This window comes from Xiphophorus maculatus, chromosome 19 (genome assembly GCF_002775205.1).
Source record: "Xiphophorus maculatus strain JP 163 A chromosome 19, X_maculatus-5.0-male, whole genome shotgun sequence".
Classification (NCBI taxonomy): Eukaryota; Metazoa; Chordata; class Actinopteri; order Cyprinodontiformes; family Poeciliidae; genus Xiphophorus; species Xiphophorus maculatus.
This window is the reverse complement of record NC_036461.1, coordinates 520,487-538,400: the sequence shown is the minus strand read 5'-3', so window position 1 is coordinate 538,400 and position 17,914 is coordinate 520,487. Positions and strand designations below refer to the sequence as shown.

Genomic DNA, 17,914 nt, shown 5'->3' with positions numbered 1-17,914 from the left:
TAACAGATGTTCCTCCCTCCATGAAAACCTCTCTGGTTAAGTCTGGAATATTTACTTATTAAATATTTATTTATTAAAAAGCATCGTCGGCTTTATGAAATAAATAAATGAGTGCTGTTCCCTTCCTGTCCACAGGGTGTCGCTCTTGGGAAATAACTTCACCTCTGAGTTTGGACAGGAAGTCGTTTATGACTCCATCATGATCATATAAAGACGTTAATTCAGGAGTAAGTTAAAGATGCCAAAGGAGGCAGGAAGGAGCGGGGCGGATTTGCTGGGTCGGGCTTGGAACCCGTTTATAACTGCGCTCAGTTCTGCTTACATTTTGCTGTTTGATTATTTTAATTTATTTCTATAATTAAAAGTGTTCTACTCTACGCTTTATCCAGAAGGAGAAATGCAGCAGCTGTTTTTCTGATTCTCCATGTTCTCCAGCATCCTGAGCAAAAGTCTGCTGCTGTTCTCGGAGGCCGTCAGCTGCTAGCTTAGCTTAGCTTAGCACGCCTACAGGCAGCAATGTGCAGGTTTTTACAATAAGTCTTACTTGGTTTGGTAGTTTCAGGATGTAGCCGGCCGGAGCGGCAGAGAGGCGCTACTGCTGTGGGGGACAACAGTATACGGGTACGGAAGTAAATTACTGCAGTAAATTATATATAAAAAAAAAAAATTCCCTTCTCACCCACCGCGGGTGGTTCTTATCCTCTGAGCTCGGGTCCTCTACCAGAGGCCTGGGAGCTTGAGGGTTCTGCGCAGTATCTTGGCTGTGCCAAGGACTGCACATTTCTGGACTGAGATGTCTGATGTTGTTCCTGGGATCTGTTGTAGCCATTGGTCCAGTTTGGGGGTGACTGCCCCGAGGGCCCCGATGACCACAGGCACCACTGTGGTCTTCACCTTCCAGGCCCTCTCCAGTTCCTCCCTGAGGCCCTGGTATTTCTCTAGTTTCTCGTGCTCCTTTTTCCTGATGTTGCAGTCGCTTGGTATCGCTACATCTACCACAACGGCTTTCCTCTGTTGTTTATCCACTACGACAATGTCTGGTTGGTTCGCCATTACCATTTTGTCTGTCTGGATCTGGAAGTCCCACAGGATCTTAGCTCTGGCGTTCTCCGCCACCTTTGGGGGTGTTTCCCACTTTGATCTCGGGGTTTCCAGTCCATATTCTGCACAGATGTTTCTGTACACTATGCCTGCAACTTGGTTATGTCGTTCCATGTACGCTTTCCCTGCCAGTATCTTGCACCCTGCTGTTATGTGCTGGACTGTCTCAGGGGCCTCCTTGCACAACCTACACCTTGGGTCTTGTCTGGTGTGGTATATCTGGGCCTCTATTGCTCTGGTGTTTAGGGCCTGTTCCTGGGCGGCCAGGATGAGGGCCTCTGTGCTGTCCTTGAGTCCAGCTTTTTCCAGCCATTGGTAGGATTTACTGATATCAGCCACTTGGGTTATTTGCTGGTGGTACATCCCATGTAGGGGCTTGTCCTGCCATGATGGTATCTCTGGCACCTCAACCTCCGTTCCCTGTTGTCTGAGATATTCACTGAGCACATTGTCTGTTGAGGCTTTGTCCTTGATGTATTTATGGATCTTAGTTGTTTCGTCCTGGACTGTGGTTCTCACACTCACTAGTCCTCTGCCTCCTTCCTTGCGGCTCGTGTACAGTCTCAGGGTGCTGGATTTGGGATGGAACCCTCCATGCATTGTTAGTAGTTTTCTAGTCTTAATATCAGTGGCTTTTATCTCCTCCTTTGGCCAGCTAATTATTCCAGCAGGGTATCTGATTACTGGCAGGGCATAGCTGTTTATTGCACGGATTTTGTTCTTGCCATTGAGCTGGCTTCTCAGGACTTGCCTTATTTGTTGGAGGTATTTAGCTGTGGCTCCTTTCCTTGTGACCTCATCGAGGTTGCCATTTGCTTGTGGTATACCTAGGTACTTGTAACTGTCCTCTATGTCTGCTATTGTTCCTTCTGGGAGTGAGAACCCTTCTGTGCGGATGACCTTCCCCCTCTTTGTGATCAGCCGACCACACTTCTCTAGTCCGAATGACATCCCAATGTCCGTGCTGTAGATCCTGGTGGTGTGGATCAAGTCGCCTGCTGAGGAAACGAGTCGCCTGCTGAGGAAACGAGTCATCCGCTGAGGAAACGAGTCGTCTGCTGAGGAAACAAGTCGCCCGCTGAGGAAACGAGTCGCCTGCTGAGGAAACAAGTCATCCGCTGAGGAAATGAGTCGTCCGCTGAGGAAACGAGTCGTCTGCTGAGGAAACAAGTCGCCCGCTGAGGAAACGAGGAAACAAGTCGCCCGCTGAGGAAACGAGTCGCCTGCTGAGGAAACAAGTCATCCGCTGAGGAAACGAGTCGTCCGCTGAGGAAACGAGTCGTCTGCTGAGGAAACAAGTCGCCCGCTGAGGAAACGAGGAAACAAGTCGCCCGCTGAGGAAACGAGGAAACAAGTTGCCCGCTGAGGAAACGAGGAAACAAGTTGCCCGCTGAGGAAACGAGTCGCCTGCTGAGGAAACAAGTCATCCGCTGAGGAAACGAGTCGTCCGCTGAGGAAACGAGTCGTCTGCTGAGGAAACGAGGAAACAAGTCGCCCGCTGAGGAAACGAGTCGTCCGCTGAGGAAACGAGTCGCCTGCTGAGGAAACGAGTCACCTGCTGAGTTTGGGTTCGGCCGGTTCTGCTGCAGAAGCTTCAGCTCTGCTTGTTGTTGGAACATTTCCAGCTTTTAGGAATGAAGCCGATCCAGAAACGAGTCACTGCTGATCTCTTTGCTCAAAGCTTTGTTTGTTTGTTTGCACTTTCATCTGAGTCATAATCCCAGATGATGCTCAGATAAAAACCAGAAACATTGTTTTGATTCCCTTCTGTTTGCTTCCAGATTTTGGTTACTTTCAGTTTTTAAAGCCGTTTTTGAAGCAGACATCTATAAAGAAAGTCTACGTAACTATCATTTAACACTAAAACATGCAAGAGAGGCTTTCTTTGCAGATGTCATAAACAAAAACATTAACAATGCTCCAGCTTTATTTGCAACAGTTGACAGAATCACAAACCCTCCTGTGACGTTACCGCCTGAATTCCAATGTTTTGCCGCCTGCAACCAGTTTTCCAGCTTCTTTTCAGAGAAAATTAATAAAATCAGAGGATTAATCTGAACATCCACTATAAAGTCAGTACCAATGCTGAGCCCAAACAAAACAAATACAGGAAAAATGACCCAATTCCAACTACTTAATTATAAAACCCTACAGGAAATTATAAGTCAATAAGCTCCAGTTCCTGCTGTCTGGATGTCCTAGATCTATAACTCTAGAACATTTCTTTAAGAAAGTCCTGCCTGTTATTGCTGCTGATCTGATCCAGATAGTAACTCATCGCTCTCATCAGGCGTTTTCCCCCAGGCTCTGAAAACAGCAGTAATCAAACCACTTATAAAAAAGAACAATCTGGACAAATCACTACTGCAGAATTACAGGCCGACCTCTGACCTCTGACCTCCCATTCATCAGCAAAGTTGTTGAAAAAGCTGTGTAAACAATTAACTAGCTTCCTAACTATAACCAACCGCTTTGACTCCTTCCAGTCTGGTTTCCATGGTTACCACAGCACAGAGACTGGCCTAGTCAAAGTGTTCAATGACATCCATATAAATACGGACTGTGGCAGAACCACAGTGCTGGTTCTGTTGGACCTCAGTGTTGACCATGACATATTACTGAATCGACTGGAGAGTTGGGTCGGACTCTCCGGTCCAGTGCTTAACTGGTTTGAATCCTACATAAAGAACAGGGATTTCTTTGTTTCAATTGGAAACTTTTCATCAAAGAGGTCAAAGGTCACATGTGTGGTACCCCAAGGTTCAATCCTAGGACCCCTTTTATTCAATATTTATATGCTCCCACTAGCTCAGGTTATAACAGGAAATAATATTAGCTACCATAACTATGCAGATGACACACAGCTCTACATTACGATGTCACCAGGTGACCTTTGACCCCATCCAATCACTGAACAGATGCTTAGAACAGATAAATGTGTGGATGTGCCAAAACTTTCTCCAGCTGAACAGAAACAAAACTGAAGTTATTATTTTTGGACCTAAAGAGGAACGATCTAGAGTTATAGATCTAGAGTCATAGATCTAGTTATAGATCTAGAGTTATAGATCTAGAGCTATAGATCTAGAGTTATAGATCTAGAGTCAATGCACAGCTTCAGTTATTACAACTGAAAACCAGCGATCAGGCTAAAACCTGGGAGTAGTGATGGACTCTGACCTGAACCTCCAGAGCCACATAAAGACAGTTACAAAGTCGGCCTTCTATCACCTGAAGAACATTTCCAGGATTAAAGGACTGATGTCTCAGCCAGATCTAGAGAAACTCATCCATGCGTTCATCTTCAGTCGTATTGATTATTGCAACAGCGTCTTCACAGGTCTGTCCAACAAATCAATCAAACAGCTGCAGCTGATCCAGATGCTGCTGCTGGCGTTCTGACTAAAACCAGGAAGATAGAGCACATAACACCAGTTTTAAAGTCCCTCCACTGGCTCCCTGTAGCTCAAAGAATAGACTTTAAAATCCTGTTGTTAGTTTATAAATCACTGAACGGCTTAGCACCACAATACATTAAAGATCTGCTGTTGTTGTATCAACCTTCCAGACCTCTCAGGTTCTGGTTCTGGTTCTGCTCTGCATCCCCAGAACCAGAACCAAACGAGGAGAAGCAGCTTTCAGCATCTATGCACCACAAATTTGGAACAAACTTCCAGAAAACTGTAAAACAGCTGAAACACTGACTTCTTTTAAATCTCGACTAAAAACCCACCTGTTTAGGATTGTATTTGAAATGTAATCAATTACAAATTTATTGATGGAACTTGACTTAATGATTGATTCTATGTTGCATTGTGTTTCTGTGTTTATGATGTAAAGCACTTTGAAATGTCTTGCTGCTGAAATGTGCTATACAAATAAAATTTGATTGATTGATTGATTGATTCCCGGCCTGGTGACCTTTGCCACATCGTCCCTTTTTCTCATCACCGTCTTTCCTGTCAATTCACTATCAAATTAAAGCCACTAGAGCCAATAAAACCTTCAAAAACGAAACGCATGACAAGTTTTTAATGCCGTTTTGTGACAAAAAGCTTAAAATTCTTAAATATTCAGGAAAAAGAAAGAGAATAGAAACAAGAATCCCAGCAGGAGAAGCTCAAACATTTCCAGGTCGGATTCACTAAATGAATTAATCAACTTTATTATCTCTGCAAGATTATTCATTTACACATAACAAAATAAATGCACAGAAAACACGCAGTGCAACATGATTTTATGAGTTTATGATGAGAAAGTATGAATCTGTATCTGAGTGACATGGTGAATCGTCATGGTAACGTGTCTGAAGCTTCTTTGGCTTCAGAAAGTTTGAGTCGTTTTGTTTTCCCAGAATCACCAAGTTCAGAAGGTTTGGTTGTTAATCTGCATCCTAATCTGATCATTTACAGTAAATCCAGTTCGAGTTCGTTTTTAAAGAACATTTTTCAGGCCAGGAAACAGAATCTGTTCTGCATAAACATGATAACAATGTAAGAAATGATCTTTTCCTGCCAGAAACAGACAGAAAACTCAGATTTAAGTGAAATGATCCTGGTTTCCTGCTGGCTGAGCCAAAGCTTCCAGTAAGAGCTGCGTTAATCTACCAGGCTGCTATGGAAACCCTTAAGAACGTCGATCTGGCAGAAGTTTCAAGGCGTGACAAGGATGGGCGTCTCGAATAAAACCAACGAGTTGAATGACATTTGAAATCCAAGAAGAAAAACCAGAATGAGGGAATGCAGCGGAGCCGGATTCTCTCTCCTTCTGATCGGCGAATGTTTGAAACCACATTATTGCGTTTCTGCTCAGATTCACATCAAAGCTTTCCCACGGGTTTAAGGTTTGATTTAATGATTTAATAAACAAAACATCAAATTTCACAGTTTAAGACAATAACTGACCAGTTTTAGTTCAATAAACATTCAAGAAAACAATTTGCAACTAAATTCACCTGAAGATCTTCAAAAAGAAAAACACAAAAATGATTTAATGTCAAAGAAAGAAATAAATTTTGAGTCGCAGCTGAACTCACTGAGAAACAAGGCGTTGCTCTGGGAGGCGGGTTGGGCAACGGGTTGGGCAACGGGTTGGGCAACGGGAAAACTGAAGGTTTTAATGAGCAGCGACTCTATTGGCTGTGGGTCCAGCAGCACCACTGGACTCATTCTAACTTCATCCAGACTTCAGACTGAAAACGGTTCAGAAACGTAGAAAAATCCTCAGTTTGAATCTGAATCTGGTTTAATTCAGGAATCATTCAGACGGGGAACGAAAGATTCATTCTGCAAACAGAGCAGAGAGACAATCCAGGACATGAATCCGTCCTCAGACTGACCGCGAGTTCCTGCAAACACCTGCTGCTATTATTATTATTATTATTATTATTATTATTATTATTATTATTAGATTGCATTCTGGTTGATTCATATGTAAACAAAACAGATTAACCACCATCATCATCATCAGCTCTGAGACAGAGGATGAAGATCAGAATAGACCATAAAACCCACAAAAGTCACTGAAATAAGTAAAAATACATAAAAATAGATGAAATTCAGACGTTTGTTTTGGTGGTTCAACAGAATTATTATGGAAAACAAACTGAGTCTAAAACATTCGACCTTCAGCTTCATGTTAGTTTTTATTCTGCCATGTTGGATGTTAAATGCTTGATAAATAAAGTTTTTAGTTGCTCAACCTGTAGAGGCGATCAGGTGATTTTTATCGGAGATTTGATCGACTCGGACCTGAAGCGGCCCGCAGCATAACTCAGCCTCTGCCGTGGTTTTCTCTTGGTAAAGTCAGTGAGCAGAAAGTTCTGCTTCGGTCCAAACTAATGTTTCCCAGAAGGTGACCCAGTCGGCTCAGTCCGACGTCGATGCACTTTGACCTTGGACTTGACCTTCATTTCCTTTGGAAGCTGCTCTGGTCATCACTATAATCCTTCTCTTCAATCCATCGTCAGTTTTCCTGCTGGTGGTCATGGCAGCATCATGCTGATGGTCTTCCCCTCGGATTGGAGCCAATAATCCCAGGAAACCTGCAGCTGGACCAAACGCTCAGCAGATTATTACAGATTAGCCGTTTACATGTTTCAGCCATCCAGCTGGCAGGAAGTGACCTCACAGATTGTGATCAGTGGCTGATGTGAGGTAGTGAGCGAGTTTCAGGAACGAGCCGCTGAGTTCTGGACCGTTTGACGTTTCTGGAGGCGACCAATCTGAAGAGAGGTCAGAGGTCAGCGATCCAGGCTGGAGGGAAGCAGGATGTGGGAAAGAGAAGGACAAAGTCGACTGATGATGAGGAGGAAGAAGCATAGCGACCTGCTTATGTGGAACGTGTTGCCATGGCGACAGCCAGATCAACCCGAGGGTCAAAACCAGAGACAAACTGAAACTGTTGACTTTAACTACCAGGATCTGGGTTTGGTTTTTGTTCTTGTGGCTCAGAGACACACCTGCTCAGGTGTGTCTGATGTTTGACTGACACCTTGAACTTTACAGGTTTTAACAGTCACACCAAGACTGGTTGCTGGTTGGCTGTTATTAATTATGATCTATTGACGATTGGAACCACTGAGTCTCTTCTGGTTGTTTTAAAGATCTGATGATATTCTGATGTTGGAGGGGAAAGTTTGATGGAGGAAAAACACAGGAATGTTTCAGAGCATGGGAACTTCTGGGGCTCCTCCCTTCATATCTGAATATGCTTCTATATTTACTTTGGACCAGAATACCAGCTGTTCAGTGGCATCAAGGGAAGCATTGTTGCTCTGAAACGTCCTCATGTTCTGATTCCTTCGGTATTCAAACCGTCCTGCGGCTGGAGTTTGTCTTCCTGACGCCGTCGGCGCCTCGCCACGCTTTAAACCCCGCTGCTGCGCTGCAGGTGAATTTTCAAAGCTTCCCAGCAGCTGTAGCTTCTTAAAAAGTTTTCTGACATTAAATGTGAAGAAGGAGATTTGAGCTTATGAACAGAATCCGTGTTCAGGCCTCATGGTGTCTGTGACGGTTCTGATTCTGCTCCATGTTGGACCAGAACCGTTCCTCACGTCCAACAGCTGAAGTGAAGACAAATAAAGATTTTGGTGTTTGTTGGTAAAAACTCCATCAGATCTCACTGAACTTCATTATCATAAATTATTCAGCACAACCTAAATATGATTTATCTTTAACTTTTAAACATCAGTTTTGTCAAAGGATGAAATCTGATCTAATTTTATTCTTGCTGATGTATTTTAGGATTCATTACTAAAATATATTTAATTAATCCACTTCAATCCAACTCCAGTCCATTTGTCTAGTCAAAGTCCGGTTCAGTTGGTGAGGTGTCAACACTAACCGACCTCTGACCTCTGGTCCTCCAGACCCCGGTCTGGGTTCGGTTGAAGTGAACTCTGGTTTGGTTTGAATGTGAACGCCAAGCGGACTGGAGACCGCTCCAAAAGCAGGAAGTGGACTACAGCGCAGGGCATTCTGGGTAAATACAACCAAAGCTAACATGTTAGCCTAGCGTTAGCATCAGAAATGGCTCCTGGTCTTCAGCCAAAGACTAAAGAGAAAAATCTGACGCCTCCATCTTGTTTCCATCTGGTGAAGAAGGAAGTTGCTCTCAGCGTCTTCAGAGGTTTTTGTGTCGTTTCCTTCAGTGGTTCTTGGTGCAGCGCCCCCACAGGCCAGGAGGGGAACAGGTTGGTTTGGGTCAAAGAACCACAGCAGCTGGAGGTGGAGCAGATGATGGGAGTTCTGGGTCCAGTGGAACCGGGTCGACTGGACTGAATTAGGAACATCCATGTTGGCTCTCATCATCAGGAAGTAAAGAAATGGGCCTAAAAAATACAACAAACTCCATAACAAGTAATACATTTTAAAAAGTGTGAAAATAAAGTCTCAGTCAAAGAGACTTTATTGCTGGCAGCTTTGAATAATTGAGACATTAATAGGCATCTTTCCAACAGAAACCGACCTGTGGGGAACGGAGTGATTCCTGGTACGGCCGGCGTTTTCTTTGAACTGGGCATGGCGAACATTTTGTAAAGTTTTGAAGAACTCTTCAGTTGATTCTGTGGATTTTATTTCTCATGATGTATGTATGACTCCTGTCTAATGGCATGCAACGTGCAACAGTTCACAATCAACCCTCTGAAACTGGACCGAGCTGAGAAGAAGTCCTGGTATTTTCTTCAAAATCTGATCAAAATGATACAGTTTAAGAAATTAAAATCCTGCAGAAAAACATGAATTTCATGTAGCTCTTCTTTCATCTTTTCCTGTTTGCTGGATTCAGATGTTTCCTCTAACAGACCAAATGTACATAATTCAGAGATTCAGCATAAAGTATCAGATAGAAGCAGAAATGTTTCTGCTGGGTTTCAATGTCTGGGTGTGTCTGAAGTGTTCAGGTGCCAAACAGGTGCGGCTGAATTATGTCTTTCTTTTTCAATACAGTTTTGACTTTTTATAAAACAACCAGATGTCAGCAGGTTTCTGGAGGCCCAGAGCTGAAACATTTGGAGACAACGTTCAGATCTGATCGCTGTCCCTCAGGACCTTCTTGGCTGTTTGGGGATTTTCTCTCTAGAGGTGGATTCCAGCTGGAAGTGATGCTTGTGTGAAACTTTGGCTCTCAGCAGAATCCTGTGGAAATGAGACCCGGAGGAGAAATGTCTTCAAGCCGCAGCTCGGAGGCGGAGTTACGTTCAGGAATGAGAAAAAGGTCGTCAGTTACTGAACAGGTTATTCTTAGATCCAGAACGTTCCAGAACAAGATGTTTATGAAATATCCAAACGATTGATTGGTCCGTCTGGGATGATGTCCTGCAGGCGCTCACTTAGATAATTATGCAATTGTAAAACATGTCCAACCTGAGAGTCCTGAGGTTTCCAGCTTTATTCCTTTTTGACCTTTCTGTCCTCCGTCTGGTGAATGAAGAGTCCAATTTCCCCTGAATGCATCGTGTTGTGTGTGACTCCTCACAGCCTGTGACATTTTAAGGACGGACGAGGTTCTGCTGAGAGTCAAGATGTCAGTCCAGATGTGGGAAAACATCCTGCCAGTGGTCTAGTCAAAGGCCGGGGTTGATGTTAACCATGGTGCGGGTGAAATGATGAAGCTGTTTTAATGCATAACGTCCTGCTGTGATCCAGAACCAATGAACAGTCAGAGTTATTATTCTGCTTCATTTTTATTATGGAAATAAATTAATTTGATCACAGCTTTAAAAATAAATGTGGTTTAAAAATTGAATTCAGATAAACTGACTTTCCTGATTTGAAACTTTTGGATAATTTTTGGCTTTTAGAGAGAAAAAGGGATGAAACTGGGCAGCACTGGTTCAAGCTTCCAAACAATTATTAATAAAGAGCTGAAATATGAATGTGTAATGTAACAGAAGGCTCCATTTTCTTCCTGCTTTTTAAAACTTTCATTGAGTTTAAACTTATGCAGGCCTGCATTTGCTTAATGTGGATTTAACTTTAAAACTTTGTTTGGTCCATATTTGGCTTCCAGTTGTTAGCAAATTGTTGCCAATTCTTGTTTTTTCCAAGTGTGCCAAAATTAGTCAACATAATGAGGCACAAATGATGCTACTTTCTGTTTTACTTCATTAAATGCTTAATTTTATTAGTAACAATAAAGAGGAAACTGAACTTGGGAAAGTTTAATGTCCAACTTTGTCCTGGACCTGGAAGGGAAATCTGGACGTTTACAGTAAATAAGAGAAAAGTGAATTTAAACAACTAAAACTAAAACATGGAATAGCTGAGTTTTCTCTGGCCCTATGTGTCCCAGTCTGTCGGTCCCAGTTCTCCCAGTCTGTCGGTCCCAGTTCTCCCAGTCTGTCGGTCCCAGTTCTCCCAGTCTGTCGGTCCCAGTTCTCCCAGTCTGTCGGTCCCAGTTCTCTCAGTCTGTCGGTCCCAGTTCTCCCAGTCTGTTGGTCCCAGTTCTCCCAGTCTTTCGGTCCCAGTTCTCCCAGTCTGTCGGTCCCAGTTCTCCCAGTCTGTCGGTCCAGCAGTGGAATAAGTTCAGGGTTTGTTTGGTGTGCTGACTCTGATTGACAGGCTCTGAAATGATTTCATGCCAAAGGAATCCAACAGAACATGCTGGGCTTACTGGTGTTGCGTTGATGTTAACTGGTATTTCTCCTCCCAGTAAAGCCCAAAGCGCTGCGTTCAGGTTGGAGACACACTTTCCTCCAGCAGAGCCGAGAGACGCAGGTGAGCTCCGACTGCAGCACTTCTGCTTCCTCCAACTTTACATCGCTCTTTTAAACATGGATAAAAAATTGTCTGCTGTGCAAAAAATATGTTGCAGTGATGATTTTGTATCTAGAGATTTTCATCCATGTTTAGATTTGATCATATTGTTCCTATAATTCTGGCAGCAGAAATGAATGAATATTTGTGGCTTCACAAGCGAATTACTTTGATAGAAGCTCTGATTGTTTCTGGAGGTAAAACATGTTAATAAATGTTAATGAATAAAAAATAAATGCTTTTATTGCTTCAGATTTTCACCTCAGTTTTAAATGTCAGTGAAGTGAAAAAGGTGAACAAGGACAAGTGGAGCTTCGTTAACCCACAATGGGTGGGCCAATAACTTCCCCACAACTTCTGCTTCTGTCAGCGTTTGGGATCGGTGAGCAAAGCCCAAAAACACTGAATATTTTTAATGTTCATACAAATTAATATGTTTGTACTTCCTGCAGTTTTTGTCTCATCTTTGGCCTCTGCAATCGTAAGTTTTGCCTCTGTTTTTTTTTTCAAAATAAAAGCTGTGTGTGGAAATGTTCTGTATTAATATTTTGTATGATAATTGTATTTACAGGACAACACAACCCAAGGTATGAACACAATTCTCTGCAAATTAAACTGTTTTAGCACCAAATAGAGCAAAAAAATGACCTTAATGTTGTTTTACCATTTTTCCTGCTTCAGGTTTCCTGACCCCTGGAAACAGGTCAGTTTCCCTCTGCTGTCCTCATTCAGGGCTCGGCTTTATTTTACTGACCTGACTCTTTGCTGTTTTGTTCCTGAAGCTCCACTTCCCAGGAATCATGCCCAGGAGCGGCGCTGCTGGATTCCAGCCGCAGCGTAGGCGTCCTCCTCACTGCCTGTTGAGAACTGACTCCCTCTAGTGTTCAGCAGGAACTCTTTCCATGCTGCTGTCTTTTTGTATTTGCAGATATTTGCAGCTGTGGACTCACTGGTGGGAGAACTTTCTTGTAAAAGGAAGGAAAATGGAAGCCAGTCTGAAGACTCGTTCGTGAAAGTGGAACAAAACATCCGACGGATTGTTGACTCGTCTATTAAAGTCTTTTCAGACTTGGTAATTAATCTTTCCACAACTCAGTAATTTGGTGAATTCACACTAATAACTTTATTAAAAATGTGTCTAAAGTCGATATATATATTTTTGATAATAGGGCACCAATCTGTCTGGATTTGATGTTTTGGAACAAACTGGGATCCTGGACAGTCTGAGGGTGGACGACTACAGCGACCCGGCATTCATCAGGCTGTGGTTCTCTCTGAAGATGACGTTCCTGTTGCCTTTTGTCACTGACAGCTTCCTCTTCCAGCTTGGCAACAAGAACTTCAGCTGCAGTTCCTTCCAAGAGCTGTAAGTTCAGCTGCTCCATTAAAACCCTGTTGAGCCCACCGCCTCATCATCATGGCTGCATGAATCAGCAGGTCCAAACATGTGGTACAGATTCAGGTCCAGCTCATTTAATAATGTTTAGCAATATTTCCTTTTAAAAAGAAAAAACACACAAGACATTAAAGTGTAAAAATATAGTTGTTTTTTCAAAAATAAAATCACCTTCACTCAAAAACAGGAACAAGAGAGTCAGTGAACAGCACAGAACAGAGGAAAAGAAACATCCTTCTTTTCTTAAAATGTACAAAATGTTCAAATAAAACCAGAAAAACAGACAGAGAGCAATGAAGACTCTGGTGTCTAACAGCTGCTGGGAGGAAGGATCTGTGATAACGCTCCTCTGTGCATTTAGGATGCAGCTCTGCAGTTCAGCAGCAGCTGCATGCATGGAGGGTGTGTGTGTGTGTGTGTGTGTGTGTGAGGGAGGCGGGGGGAGGTTGTTCATCCATGAAGCTGTTTTAGTCGGAGTCCTCCCGTCTCCACCTGGCCCAGCACAGAGCCGGCCTTCCTGATGAGCTGATCTAGCTGTTCAATGAGATTTAGTAAAATTCTCAGCGTTTATACAGAAATCCCAGAGTGACATTTACTACCCATTTTACTACCTCTACAATATTTTCACTACCAGCACAAAATCGAGTCAATTTTGCGCCGATTTCCTTAATTTTGGGAGATCGGTGATCGGTGGATATTTACATAAAGCCGATCTCATCCTCTGATCTTTTCTACTTCAGCAAAGGTCTAAAAATCAGCCACTGTCCTCTTCTGCTCTGCAGTGAGAGGTCTGACTGACGGACCGGCCCACCAGGTCAGGTCTGCAAGCTGGTGGTTATCAATAGTGACCCCACTGTTACCAACTCAGAGACTTTCTTCCTATATTTAACGACATTTCAATCAAAAAAATGTCACTGGCTAAATTGAAATCGGCAGGTCAAACTTTTTAAAGATTGGTAATCTGTGAGAAAACTGCAATCGGTGCACTGACCCATGTAAGATGACGGCTCATGTAAGACAAAACTTTGTCCCACTTTGACTTTATCTCGACCAAAACCTCATGTAAGAAACAGCTATTGACTATCCTAACCTGTTATAGAGAGCAACTTGCCACTGGAAAGTGTTGTAAGATGCCCTTGTGGAGCTCGATAACTGTTGCTGTTTCTGGCTGTTCTCTAATAATCAGACCGAGTTTAATTAGTGGCAGCAACAGGTGTGTCTTGAACGGCTCCTAAAACAAAAGCAACAGTTTTTATCGCCTACCGACAGATAAGGAAACAAAAAGAATTTGGCTAAAATTCTTTTAGAACCCAAAATGCTTTATGTGATCATTTCAATGTGTGGATAAAAAGCCAAGGGAAGAAAACCTGCACCTGTGAAGCAACTGAGTCAGTGAAGTAGCTAACTATGCTAGTTCAGGTTATTTGCGTCCATTTCTTCAAGTCGCCATCCCTCCCCGCATTAGCTGTAGGTTGCGGTAAAACAATATTGCCACATGTAAGCTGTGATAGCTGGAGTTCCTACATATTTTATAGCATAAAAGCTCTGACAAAAGCCAGTTAGCAACTTGCTAACATGTAAACAAATGGCGGCTCCGGTTTGCGGCGGAAGTCGCGCCCATGAATCACACAAAGCCTCATGGGGGATCGGAATAAGGTGGATATGTATGAGGATTCAACACCATAAAACCCTCAAACGTTTCCCATACAAAGGGCAACACATTCAGTCCTTAACAGTTTCAGTTTCATAGAAAACAGGATGAAAACATTAGCTACGCTAACAATCAGTGGTTACTTCGGGCCAATTTAGCTACATAGGAAATATGAAGTCAACGGCGAGCTTCTTGAGAGGAAAACACCAGCCAATATCAGGTTTAGAAAATAACATTGAAGGCAGAGAAGCAGAAGTTTGTAGCAACAAGTTATGGGATTCAATCTGAGGCCAGCCAGGAAAAGAGGCTAAAGGGATCCCCGCCCCAGCGGTGTTCGACGTCCAGAATGTCCAAGCCCTTGCAGTGCAGGCCCAGTAATAATGCCAAAAGACTGGAAGACCAAAGCCACCTTCCCCTCGAGCCTTCTGCAAAATGTGCCTTAGAGATTCGGGAAGGTTTATGCCCAAATGCATGGCATAATAATTGAATCCAATGGTTTTAAAAAAGAGGAAGGAATAAAAATTGGGATATTTTGAAAGAGATAAATAAACTTAGGAAGTACAACCATTTTGATAATATTAATACGACCAAGTAATGAGAGTGGAAGTAACCGCCAGTTGTCAATCCATTTATTGAGCTTAGAGAGTAAATCTAAATAATTTAATTGGAAAAGTAGCTTAGAGTTTACAGAAATATTGATACTGAGATACACAAAATAGTCATGGGCGATTTTAAATGGTAAACCATTTAAGAAACCAGAGTCAAGTCCATCAGAGAGGGGCACAAAGGCAGATTTAGTACAGCTGATTGTGAATGCAGAGAACTGCCCAAAACTCTGCAGTAAGTCAAGGAGCAGAGGAAGAGAGACCTTAGCATCAAGTAGTGTCAGGACTACATCATCCGCATATAAACCAATGACCTGCTCTGATGATCCACATGTGATAACTGAGATGAGCGTAAAGCATTTTTATTAGACAGAAAACCTGTGCCAAAGCCAAATCTTTCGAGAACAGCGAACATGTATCCCCACTCCACCTGATCAAATGTCTGCTAGGCATCCAAAGATATTATTGCTGAATTGGTAAGAGCAGAAGAGTACATGATGCTAAGTAACTGTCTTGTGTTGGAGAAAGAGAATCTTTCTGGAATGAATCCAGATTGATCTGGATGTACCAGAGCACTGATGTGGGAAGACAATCGATTGGCTAAAACCTTAACAATAATTTTCTGATCAGAGTTAAGCAGGCTTAAGGGGCGATATGATGCCACATTAGTAGAATCTCTGTCCGTTTTAAGTAAAAGACAAATATTGGCATCATATAAGGATTCAGTAAAATGCCAAACCTCAGTGCAAGACTTGACCATACGCAGTATAAGGGACGACAGCGTATCGATATGGGCCTTGTGAAACTGTCATGATCTGTGTTTTTCTGTGTATTTATTTTGAGTTTCTGTGTCTCTGAGTCTCCGTGCCATCTTGTCTCCCCTTGATCATTCCCGGGTGTGTCTCGTTTCTGTGATTCTGTGCCGTCAGGGCCACATGCCTTTCCACTAGGAAAAGAGTGGATGGCTGAATTTATCTCCTCTTGTCACCATTTAGTTTCAGCCTGGCGGCATCCGTAAGAGTTGGAATGTCCAATGGTTTAATAAAGCGCATAATATCTTCTGCAGATGCAGTTGTATTGGAGGCATAAAGTTTACTGTAGTATTTAAAGAAAGTTTTATTTATTAGCTTATGATCTGTCAAAAGCTGACCTGTTGGAGAAATTATCTTATTAATGGCTCGCTCGGCCTGCATATCCTTCAGCTACCTAGATAGTATTTTATCTGCCTTGTCCCCCAGTTCAAAGTACCTCTGAATGTCATCCATAACCCACTCACCCAAAATGCAGTTATATTCACACTTTAAATTCACAATAGAAGAGAATATGTGGTCAGAATTGGAGCTACAAAATATGTCTTCCAAGATGATTAATTGCTTCTCAATTTCAGCCAGACGATTACGTCTGACTCAACATTGGATTGATACGATATAATATCACCTCTTATTACAACCTTGAAAAATTCCCAAAGAGTAGAATCAGAGAAAGTCCCATTATCATTGTAAGCCAAAAAATCTGAGATCTTTTTGGAAACGAATTTGCAGAAGGAGCTGTCTAAGTTCAAGGAGGGATTAAGTTTCCAATTGTATTGTGCTTTTTGAATATCACAGTTAAATTCATCTAACCCCAACCTTAGCAAATAAGAAGCAAATGTTACCAAAATCACATCATTTGTTGTTGATGATGAGAGGAATAAACACAGTTAAAGACTTGCTGGTAAATTAATTTCTTGCTATTTTATGGAGGGGGAACAGATTATTTCAGGCAGCTGAAATATCCATTCTCTCCTCTCCTCCCCCCATAACTTTGGGAAATAAATAGCACCTGTTTCCAAATTCTCAAAGATTGTTATGTGTGATAGCATGTTGTATATACTATAAATTTCCTTAATCCAGTCATTTGTCATATTTTACATTGGAACAGGATTTACCAGAAAGTCTACACTCTCATCTTTTCAAGAAGTCTTAATTTTTGTGCCCTGCTATCTGCCAGTTTCCATTTTCTTATATCAGCAATGAAAAATTATAAGCAAACAATGTGTTGGAAACCTGTTTGTTTGGTGAATTTTTTTGTCAGTCTTGAGTGAAAAGACGGGAAAAAGACAGATTCTCTTGGCCATTAAAAATAACACACAACGGTGTAAGAAGACATCGTTTATTTATTTATTTTATGATTTTGTTAGCTGCCAATTAAACTGAAAGTTACATCCTTGACATGATTATATGAGTTGTTTTACTGAGAAATCAATCAGAAGCGCAGAGAAAATGGTCAGATCCGCCTCTCTGACTGCAATGCGCGCTCCCGACACAGGGGGAGCTGTGCAGGGGAACAGAATTTCGCACAAGACTGGAAAGCAGTACCAACAGTTTAAAGGAAATTAAAAAGTAGATGAGGAAGCAGTTAAACTTAATTACAGCTCCAGTAAGTCTCACTCAGAAGACGTGCTCTAGGTAATTCCAACAGAAAGCAAGCCTCTTACAGGCGAAGGTGACTATTTTTTCAGTAGATGCCTCCAAACAGCAAATGGTGCAAATGTGAGAGTAATCAAAAAGCAGATCAAAAAGTCTTCAGGTCAATATTGTATAAAACTAGCTTAAAATATAGGCGTCGCCTCTGTACAAGTTTCACCTCAGTTTACTTCAGTGTCTTAGTAAAGCACCTTTTTACATCTAGCAACAACTCAAGACCCTTAACAGGACAAATGGGTCCAATCAAGATCCAGGATAAACTAAACCTGAAAAAGATGGTAAAGCAAATGGACCTGAGCAAGAAACTTTACTGTCAGAACTGCCTAATCGCTTCATGCTGACAAAGATGATTATTCCATCTGTGCTACTGTTATGTTTGCCACTGGCTGCAGATTTATTCAGTACACAAGAGAGAGATACCTTTATAGAAATAAGTG

General features: G+C 42.3%; 1 protein-coding gene across 1 annotated transcript in view; it reads left to right on the top strand.

Moving 5' to 3' along the window:
- The first annotated feature begins 238 nt into the window (after positions 1 to 238).
- LOC102235272 (HHIP-like protein 1) overlaps positions 239 to 17,914 on the top strand; it is a 28,250-nt gene continuing 10,574 nt past the window's right edge. Inside the window, exons 1-3 of the mRNA XM_023352685.1 lie at positions 239 to 278; positions 1,862 to 1,866; positions 7,025 to 7,032. Coding sequence (XP_023208453.1) covers positions 239 to 278; positions 1,862 to 1,866; positions 7,025 to 7,032 — 53 coding nt within the window. The remainder of the gene's footprint in view (positions 279 to 1,861; positions 1,867 to 7,024; positions 7,033 to 17,914) is intronic.